At 31.9% G+C, this 10,065-nt stretch overlaps 2 protein-coding genes across 2 annotated transcripts; one reads left to right on the forward strand and one right to left on the reverse strand.

Moving 5' to 3' along the window:
* The first annotated feature begins 2,599 nt into the window (after nt 1-2,599).
* On the forward strand, nt 2,600-5,386 carry LOC111381082 (probable WRKY transcription factor 53). Its single transcript, XM_023004800.1, has 3 exons — nt 2,600-3,518; nt 3,704-3,832; nt 4,556-5,386. The coding sequence occupies exons 1-3, from the start codon at nt 3,205-3,207 to the stop codon at nt 5,112-5,114; spliced, it is 1,002 nt and encodes a 333-aa protein (XP_022860568.1). The 5' UTR covers nt 2,600-3,204; the 3' UTR covers nt 5,115-5,386.
* Nucleotides 5,387-6,189: 803 nt separating this feature from the next.
* LOC111381085 (dihydroflavonol 4-reductase-like) lies at nt 6,190-9,147 on the reverse strand. Its single transcript, XM_023004801.1, has 5 exons — nt 9,113-9,147; nt 8,069-8,246; nt 7,746-7,958; nt 7,119-7,489; nt 6,190-6,538 (listed from the first exon to the last, which is right to left on the reverse strand). The coding sequence occupies exons 1-5, from the start codon at nt 9,145-9,147 to the stop codon at nt 6,388-6,390; spliced, it is 948 nt and encodes a 315-aa protein (XP_022860569.1). The 3' UTR covers nt 6,190-6,387.
* Between the last annotated feature and the right edge of the window lie 918 nt (nt 9,148-10,065).

Consider the following 10,065-nt stretch of genomic DNA (forward strand, 5'->3'; position numbering starts at 1 on the left):
TGTTAATAAATAAGAACCTTTTTCCATAGTGGGAGAGAGGGCTGTCATGTTGCCATCCCTATCTCTAAATAGTAAATACTAAATAGCAAAACATTTCAACTTATAATTAGCAATCTATGATTCTATAATCCATAAAAAAGGAGACATTAAGTGTACATCACTTTTTGTACATTATCGTTCACAGTCCTCTCACGAGAACGGAATCTGTAACTATTTTAATCATGGGCTCCACTCCTTGTATGTGAGAGGACTGTAAACAAAGTTATCCAAATTATTGTAATTGTAACACTTCTCCCACCAAAATATGGCAAATTATTAAGAGAAAAAAGCTTTTATGACTTACAATAATCTAAAACTAGTAGCTTAATTTATATAAATCCATTTTGGAAAATGGAATATACAACTTTTGCTAACATAATTTATCCTTTAGGACATAAATTTGGCTACTGATCTATTTTTAAATAAGCTTAAAAGAAATCAAAACGGTGTCGAATTTTCCCTAAAAAGAATCATTAATGAGAAATGTTTATCATTATATTGACCATAATAAAATAGATTTTTAAATTTCATTAATCAAAATTTACAACTCATTGCCAGCACAGTATCAAAATCCACCTGCATATTGAACAAGTATCAAACTTTCTTCTTGAAAAAAAAAATAAAAATAAAAAAAAGAACCAATGGGGTGGCCGAGTTGTTGGAATAGGTGAGCGTGGAGGCTTTTGGTCACGAGTTCGATTCCCCCTACTAATACTTTCTCGATCGAGCCTGTAGCACAGGGCATACCTAGTGTGGTTTACTTAACGGCGTGGTTTGCAGACTATTGCGTCAATTTAAAGGTTTACTCAGTGTGCACTCGAAGGGAAGCAGCCGTGGGTTCCCCGTCTTAAAAAATAAAATAAAAAGGTATCAAACGTTCTTGTCAAGGGGAAATATTAACAAAACCAATTGATCATGACTTTCAATTGCTTATTTCAAGGATTGTAATGTTAGTAAACGAAAATTAATATGTTTATATATTTCATGTGTCCTTCTACGTTTGGATCGATTTTTGATTTCTCATAAAAAAGCCAATAATTGAGATTTTTTTTTTTTTTTTTTTATCATTGACGATCGTAAAATTTGAAATATCTTCATATATTGGGAAAAAAGGAACAAATACAATAAAGGAAAATTTTCTCTAATAAAGTTCTCTATTTTTCTCAGCGTGTTATAATAAGAACACATTATAGTTTTCAATAAATTTGAAGTGTACAAAAATACATATTGAAAAAATTAAATTAAAGATTCCAAATTGTGCTTTCATGATCTACTTTTAGTTGTGGGTCGAAACATGTATTGCTTTTTCTTATCCAAAGATATCAACGTATTATTCAATGGTTCCATGACATCAAAGCAATGACGTTCTCTCTCTCTCTCTCTCTCTCTCTATATATATATATATATAAAAGAGAGAGCGAGCGTCATTGCTTTGATGTCATGGTATATATATATTATGCTCTTATTTGGTTGAAATTCAAATTTTATTTAAATCAAAGTGAACAATTCATTTTAATCCTATATTTTATAGGATTTACAATTTTTCAATCATATATTTAATCAATTTTTATCAAACCACAAAAAATCTGATTTAATTTCCACCAAACAAATATGAAAATTGATCTTTTAATTTTTGAGATCTACCATGAACTTATTCACTAATTAATTGGTATACCACGTCATCAGATCAATTTTTATTATATAATAATATGTATGTTGCCACCATTTGATTTCAGTAAAGATTAAATTTTTAACATATTTCGATAAAAGTTGATGAAATGTATAGTTAAAAAATTGATTAAATTATAGTTCATATAAAAAAGAATTGTAATATATTTTAGTTAGTATATTAATTGTTGATTTTCACTAAAAAGATTTAATTAAACGGAAAAAGACATTTATATGTTTGGTGTGTCACGCGTTAATAATATACCAACGCGGAAGCGAGTTTGAAAATTCTTAGGGTGCTTCCTCTTCCTTCAATTATTGACTTTCGGACATTTATTCTAATTTCATAGAAACTTCTATGCCTTCATCACGTTTCTTCGTCGTCCAAACATATCTACATATTTGTTTTCAATATAAAATTTTAATAAATAATTGTATCATTTTCAAGAACTTAGAAGTTATATGAATTTTTTGTACTATTTTATTCAATTCATGACTATTATGTATCGATAAGTTTATGAATTTCTTGAAAAGATTTTGGAAAATGTTAATAAATGAATAAATTCAAGGAAATATAAAAGATTTGCACTAATCACATTTAGCGTACGTTTTATAAGGTTATTGAAAAGTCAAAAAATATTTCTGCGATAGATAAACTATTTTTATAGAGCTTTTAGAGGAGATTGGATCAATGTGACTTTTTATAGAAGCTCTTTTGAAAGAGAGGTTTTTTAAAAATTATTTTTTGAACACTATTTAAGATAATTTCATCAAAAAATTCTATAATAAATAAAAATAAAAACAAAAACATAGGTTTTGCCAAACAAGTTTGAAATTAGGCCACTTTGAAATGGTCAGCAACTGGGAATTACAATCTCTTCCCGTTCTAAAACTCGGATAATTTCCTATGATCATTGGAGAGAAATCCAAGACTCCTTTACCCAGTCAAAAATCTCCTCTTTTCCACACAACTTTTCTTCTTTTTATTCCCCCCTCTTTCCTCGCCACTGCTTCACTAAACACACCTTTATATATCAGTTGCTGAAAAAAAAGAACTTCACTTTTCTCTGCCACACTCTCCAAGCTTGAGTTTCTAGCATAGGGGTTTTTCAGATTAGAATTCTCCGCTTTTTGAAGCCATTTTTTATCATTAAAACAACTAAACCAGATGCCCCCTTTTTCATTAGAATTTTCTGTTCTGGGTATGTGGAAATTTTCTCTGTTTCTAGCATCGGTTTTAAATTGGAATTTTCCCTTTTGAGCCATTTTTTTATCATTAAAGCTACTGATTCAGATACCCTTTTGGCCATTTGAGCTCATTTTTGGTTGCTTTCTGATTCTGAAACTTAATTTTATCTTAACCTCTGATTTTTATCATCTGGGCATGATCTTGATTTAAATCACTTATATCCCTTTTATCAAATTGTATGTTCTTTGCCTTAATTAGCTCTCCACAATTCAAGCACCACCTTTGCAGTCCTTTTTGCACCTAAAGAAATGGAAAAAATTGGTACTTTGAAACGCAAGACTGTTATCAGTGAGTTAACTCAAGGTAGGGAACTGGCAAACCAGCTTAAAAACCAAATTTATCCGGCAAATTCGCGCGAGGCCTGCGGTTCTTTAGTGGAGAAAATACTTTCTTCCTATGAAAAAGCTCTTTCATTGCTAAATTGTATGGCTGTTTTGGGAGAAACTTCGCCAGTTTCTGCTGCCATTTTGGAGTCACGTAATTCCCTTGTTGGTACACCTACCAGTGAAGGCTCCAACCCTTTCTCTAAGGAGCAAAACCAAAGAGAGGTATTCAAGAGAAGGTATATTTTAAGACCATTTATTACCAATTTTGAGATGTTCGGTTAAATTTAAAAACCAGTAAAAGTTTGTTTTAAAAAGTTACTTTTTCTGTTTTTCAGATAACTTTTAAGCTTAGCCAAACATGGGTTCTTGTAGTTGGATAAACTGATCTTAATTCATTTGGGTTATTCTTTTGAATTTACAGAAAGATATTGCCAAAATGGAGTGAAGAAGTTCGTGTTTGCTCTGTGATTGGACAGGAAGGTCCTCCTGATGATGGATATAATTGGAGAAAATATGGGCAGAAAGATATTTTAGGTGCTAGTTTTCCAAGGTGAGGATTTTATGTTTTTATCTTGTGTAGAAGTAGCCTCTTGTTTGTGTTTTTTCGCTCATATCTAAAAAAAAAAAAAAAATTTAATTGTGTTCATTGTCTAGTGTAATCTGGTCCAGCACCAAAACATGCCTGAATAGTATCTGTCCCTTACTGTACCGAGTCTAATAACTCGGTAATTCATGATCATAACATGATGATGTAAAATTTAAGAGTTCATTGAACTAGTGGGAGGAAAAACTCGAGGAAGGTGGGATTTAAGAATAGTCTAACGGTCTGAGGATTTGACTTTGAGGTTGAGACTTGAGTTGTTGTCCACAAAAGTCACTCGAATGTTTCTGCCTTCTGACTTCTCAATGAATTTGTAATTCACTCACCTGTTTTGCCTTTAACTCACTCTTAAATACACTGTTCTTGAACTTACCAAGTTGAAGTATTGTCACTTTCCTCATGACTTATGGTAGATATGAGTTAAATACCTCGGGAACAAAGAATGGACAAAAAAATTAGATGTCGATATCGCACTCGATATATTAAACAACTAGACAGCCAACATATCAACTGTTGTTACCCTTGTTGTCAATTTTCGTTTCTTGAAGATTAACATATATCTTGTAAACTATGTTCGATATGTATGGTGTGAAAGGCCTCTTACCATTTCATACATATTAAGGAAATTCAGAGTCATCCGGTCCAAATCTAATCGGGGGTATGTTATTACAGGGCATATTACAGATGCACTCATCGCCATACACAAGGATGTTTGGCCACGAAACAAGTCCAGAAAATAGACGAAGACCCCTCAACATTTGAGGTCAACTATAGAGGAAGGCACACTTGTATTCAAGAAAGGCTAAAACAGAACAAAGAAGATTATAATATAAAGGAAGAAGACAGCAATCATAGACCAGGGATTAAAGTTGAAACTCCAGATTCGACTCCTAAGGAGGAAATAGTTCCTTCCTTCTCCTTTCCTTCGACCCCAATTATATCAGACAATGTGGAAACTGAATTCCTTTTAGAGCCTGCCAAGGAAAGCAATTTCACAGAAAGTTATGGGTATCCGTTTATATCCCCGGCAACATCTGACTGTAACTATTTGTCAGAATCACTGTGCCAGATGAACGATTTCTGCGTGGATTACAACTTGCAAAGCTCAGAATCAGATTTTACTAATATCGTTCTGACTCCAACTTCAGCCACCAATTCCCTGTTCAGAGACTGGGATTTCACAACTGATCCAGTGGAGTTCGATTCTAGTTTCGCCCTTGAGTACTTTTGACTTCATATCACAGGTTCATTAACTCAGCAAAGAGCATGAATGGTGGCCAGGAGTCAAATATTTGCTGCAATAAATTGCTTCTGTACCTGTTGATCCCATCCTGCACTTAGATGAAATATGTTTATATAAGTAGGTAGATAATTACAACGGCTTGGGAAATTTGAGTTTCCTACGGTGCAAGTATTGGAAAAATAGGATTTAATTAGTGTGTATTGACAAGAATATGATGCTTTTAATAGAATAATAAAAACATGGTTTTGATTTAGGAATAACCCTTATAGCATGCTTTACAAAAAATCCTTTTGCTTTAATCTTCTTGATTCTCGCATCAAACCTTTAGTCTGCTATGATCTTCAAGAATTCATTTTATGTGTTTAGACACAATAATAAAAAATCTTAATCGAACCTCGATATATATACATATTTATAATATGGACATAATTTGGATATGGTAAATGTGACACTTTTTCATCCAATTAATTAATAAATTTCATGACGGTCAATAGTAAATGTTTCAATTTTTATTTTGAAGCCACCGAAGGAACCTAATCCGATTTAGTTAAACCAAACTCCAATAAATTAATCTTGACCCGATCAACTCTTGATTAATCGGCATAATTTATTAATCTAGTTCTATAATATTCTACTAAAAGAATGAGTTTACACTCTCATTCCAATTGAAATTATCTAAGTTATATACAAGGCACCAAGACATTTACCAATAATTTGATCTTACTCATTGATACCTCAAAGAACTTCAATTTAGTAATCCAAGTCCATTAACCAGTCAGGATTAAGGTGCTATATATAACAGTCATGTGAAACCGAATTAGGTTTCAATCCAATACATTCAAAGATGTACACTCAATCTTTATAATTAAGTAAAAAATGAACTTTAATAAAATTGAGATAATCTCATCACAGTCAAGCGTACATCTTTGGACAATAAAAATTACTTGATTTATAGCATTAAATCAATCCATGAACAAATGCAAGATCAAATTAATCCAAAAATAAAACAATATTTATTTCAAAATATCACAAACACATAAAAATTAACTCAACGTGCAAAAAATTATCAAACAGTAAGCCAAGTGAGTTTTACTTGCATAAATAGATAATCTGGAATCATTCTGTTTTTGCTTATTTTAACAACTTACAAGCTTTTCGAAACCAAAAACATTGCATGCTTTGGTTCTGAAATCATTATTTTTCCCAAGTAAATGTTCGACAACTGAACTTTTTAATAGATTTTGAGCAACAAAGTTTAATCTTAAATAAATTTCTGGGGTATGATTCCCGCCCTCCTGGCACAGTGAAGACTGCCCTCTACTGTTTTCTCAAGATCATATCTGTACTGGAATCCCATTTCTTCCAGCTTCTTTGAGCCCCAACTAGTATCTCTCTTTGTATCTTCAATGAACCTGAAATAAAATGTAAAAATCAAACTTTTGTAATTCTCAATGCAATCTCTATACCAATTAGAATTGGGAATTTGTAGTGGCTCAATGCCGTCAACGTCTGGTGAAGCCTTGTCTTAGCCTCCTAATATCCATGTACAAAGGTACTATTTGTCAGGTGATCTCGAGCCTTCTTAATTCAAAAAGTTAGTTTAGTGAGACTTTCCCTCACATTTGTAAACTGTCCATCGGCACCTTCCACAATAGATATGGCATAACCTCAACTCAACAATCCCCCTCACACATCGAGTCCTGGGTGGGTCAAACTCGTATCTGCCATGGACTATTGGGAAGAGACTTGTTAATAACCTGAAATCTGATACCAGTGTTGGATGGTATTAGGAGTTTTCAAGAGGTGAGGCTTTCCCTCGCTTATAAATTGTCCACCAACCCTTTCCACAATCGATGTGAGATAACATCAACAGTATTTGGTAGAGACAAGATTTCCAGGCAAAAGTTATGCCAAACTTCAGTTGGGGTTAAAGAACTAAAGATTTGAAGCCTTGACAAAAGAAAATACCACGAAAAAATTTGAAATTCTTACTCTTGAGAGATTCTGATTTCTGGGTAACATTTCTGGACATGAGACGCAATATCAGCAGTTTTTAGGAAATCGCTGGTGCATAGGAATCTTCCATTGATATGTGGATTCTCCATGCAGAAGATATGGGCTTCAGCCGCATCTTGGATATGCAATACTGGTAATTTTCCCAGCAATTCCTCCAAAAACCTCAGAATTCGATACCTTGTACTGTCATTTGTGAGTTGTGCTATGAGGACACCCATGCTTTCAGCTATATACGATTGAACAGTATCCCCTCCCACAAGACCACAAACAAGACTTACTACCTCTATACCCTTACCATTGAAACTCAACACTTCTTTTTCCGCCAATGTCTTGGAAGATACATAATCCTGAAATATCAGAGACGAATTCATTGAACTTTTACAAGAATATATCACGTCCGGATAGACTGGTGAGTGGTGACTTTTCTTTCTTTTTGAAGTGAAAAGATAAATTTCATTAAGTTAGCTCGTAGGCCACCTCACGAGGAATATAGAGATAAGGGCGACAGCGAAATAAGTTGCTTTTTACTGTGTGTTAAAAACAAGATATGAGTTATATAACATCCAAGAGAAATAGACCACAACCAAGAGATTATAAACATACACGGAGAAATTCATTGCTATAAGAGAATGAGAGATTAAGAGGAGTCCAACAAGTTTCGTCCAATGAATCCTTAAAGCCAGAGCCATCGTTGTTTAGTGTTGACGCGGCTACCACAGAGCCAGTGTAGATGAGTCTCTTCACCGTTTCTGATCTTATGCAGGACTGCACAATGCTCTTCACCCCTGCTGCTGCGGCCTCAGAAATATTTTTGTACTGCATAAAAAGCAATGATTTGAAGAATTCAATAAGAACTGAGCTCCAAAGAGATCAGAAAAGTAGCTCGATCAGTGGATTGTGACTTTGATTAAATGGAAGATTCAAACCTGAGAGTTGTGTGTGTTGTGTTGAAACGGAGTTGCCAAATGGAAAACAACTTGACAGCCTTGAATTGCAAATGCGAACTTATCAGGATCATATATATCGGCCTCGAACAATTTTAGCCTTGTTTCAGCATGAGGAAGACCATTGAGAAGCTGCACTTTTGAGGGTTCACCTGGAGTTCAATTTTTACAGAAATCAAGTGACATCTGAGAGAAATGTTTGATCCATCATATATGTTTAGAACTATGAACCCAAGCTAATTTCACGGACACTATATAACTTTTTTTGTAAAAGTTCTCTCATTTCCATTACCGTCAGTTGGTGCCGATCTAATCACTTAGGCCATCTCCTGAGCACCAAAACATCAAAATGCACCATTTTTTGGTGCAAATGAGCTCCAATGCAACACTATACTTTGTACCATTTTGATGCAAAGTGTATAAAGTCTTTTTTGCCCTCTTTTATTCTTTTCCAAATAAACTGGTTAAAGGTATTTGTGTAATTTGTGCTATATATTTTTTAATACAATAAATTATTATTATTATTAATTGCATTTAAAATAAATTTTAAATGTAAGAAATAATAATTAATGAATTAATTAGAAGAAGAAAAAAATTTAAAATATAATAGAAGTTATTATTTATTAAAGTTAACACAAAATATATTAAACAATGACGTACATGCAATAATCTAATTTTAATTAAATTGCAAAAAATTTTGTGACTTTGTAATATCGTAATATCCAAATTCGAAATGCATTATACTATTTTGTGATCGCATCATTTAATATTTTCGTTTTTGTAGTGTTTTTATTAATTGTACTATATTTTTTATATTTATTAATGAATTTAATATTTTCCATAATTTAAGGTAATTATTTATTTAGTAATTTATGTATTTGTAAAATAATTAAATAAATAATATTTCAAATAAATAAATTATATAAAAAATAAAAAATGGGAAAAAATGGCTAAACACTGTTCATTTGGTGTAAGTTTTAGTGTAATAATTGGAGATAAATTTTAGTTTGGTGCAAAATCTAATACAGCGTCAGAGATGGCCTTAGAGCATCTCCAACCATTGCACCAAATTTTGGTGCAAACTTCCTCCAACCATTGCACCAAATTTTGGTGCAAAAAATGGTGTAATGAATAGTGTTGCACCAAATATGGTGCAACACTATTCATGTTGCACCATTTTGGCTATTCATGTGCAATGTCCATTTTGCCCTTATTTTTCTTTTTTCAAAGATAATGGTTAAGGGCATTTGTGTCATTTTCATTCTATAATAATACTGCACCATTTTGCACCAAATGGTGCAATGTCCATTTTGCCCTTATTTTTCTTTTTTCAAAGATAATGGTTAAGGGCATATGTGTCATTTTCATTCTATAATAATAATGATAATGATAATGATGATAATAATAATAATTACTTAATTAATTACACTATTAATTATATTATTAAGGTTTATTATTTTTAATAATATAATTAATAATAATTAACGTAATTGTTAATTTAACGTAAAGTTAAATTCGTAAAGTTTACGTTTAAAATTAAATTTAATGTAAAGTTTATATTATTAAAGTTTATTATTTTTGTAAATTTAACGTAATTGTTTATCATAAATTAATAATATAATCAATTGTTTTTATCAATTTAACATAATATATATGACATGTGATAGTATAGTAATCAATATATTTTTTAATTTAATGAAGTTATGATTTCGTAATATATATATATATAGTTATAAAATAAATAAATAATATTTTAAAATAAATATATTGTCAAAAATCGAAAGAATGAATAAAATAATAAATTACTGTTCATTTGGTGTAATGGTTGGAGAAGAATTTTGGTTTGGTACAAGATTTAGTGTAAAATTTGGTGCAAAATGGTGCAAAATTTGGTGCAGGGTTGGAGATGGCCTTAGTTGTACCAATCAAACCTCACATCTCATTGCAATCAATATTCCCAAGCAGGGCCAGTGACAAGG

This window comes from Olea europaea, unplaced genomic scaffold, assembly GCF_002742605.1.
Source record: "Olea europaea var. sylvestris unplaced genomic scaffold, O_europaea_v1 scaffold2251, whole genome shotgun sequence".
NCBI lineage: Eukaryota > Viridiplantae > Streptophyta > Magnoliopsida > Lamiales > Oleaceae > Olea > Olea europaea.

Bases quoted from the DNA above. Each gene is read 5' to 3' on its own strand.
- LOC111381082 (XM_023004800.1), top strand. From the start codon at position 3,205: ATGGAAAAAATTGGTACTTTGAAACGCAAGACTGTTATCAGTGAGTTA. The intron at 3,519-3,703 runs GTATATTTTAAG...TTGAATTTACAG, and splicing joins AGAGAGGTATTCAAGAGAAG to AAAGATATTGCCAAAATGGA. The intron at 3,833-4,555 runs GTGAGGATTTTA...ATGTTATTACAG, and splicing joins TTAGGTGCTAGTTTTCCAAG to GGCATATTACAGATGCACTC.
- LOC111381085 (XM_023004801.1), bottom strand. From the start codon at position 9,147: ATGGTTGGAGATGCTCTAAGGCCATCTCTGACGCT. The intron at 7,959-8,068 runs GTTTGAATCTTC...CTTTTTATGCAG, and splicing joins ACAACACACACAACTCTCAG to TACAAAAATATTTCTGAGGC. The intron at 7,490-7,745 runs GTATGTTTATAA...CTGATATTTCAG, and splicing joins ATAGCAATGAATTTCTCCGT to GATTATGTATCTTCCAAGAC.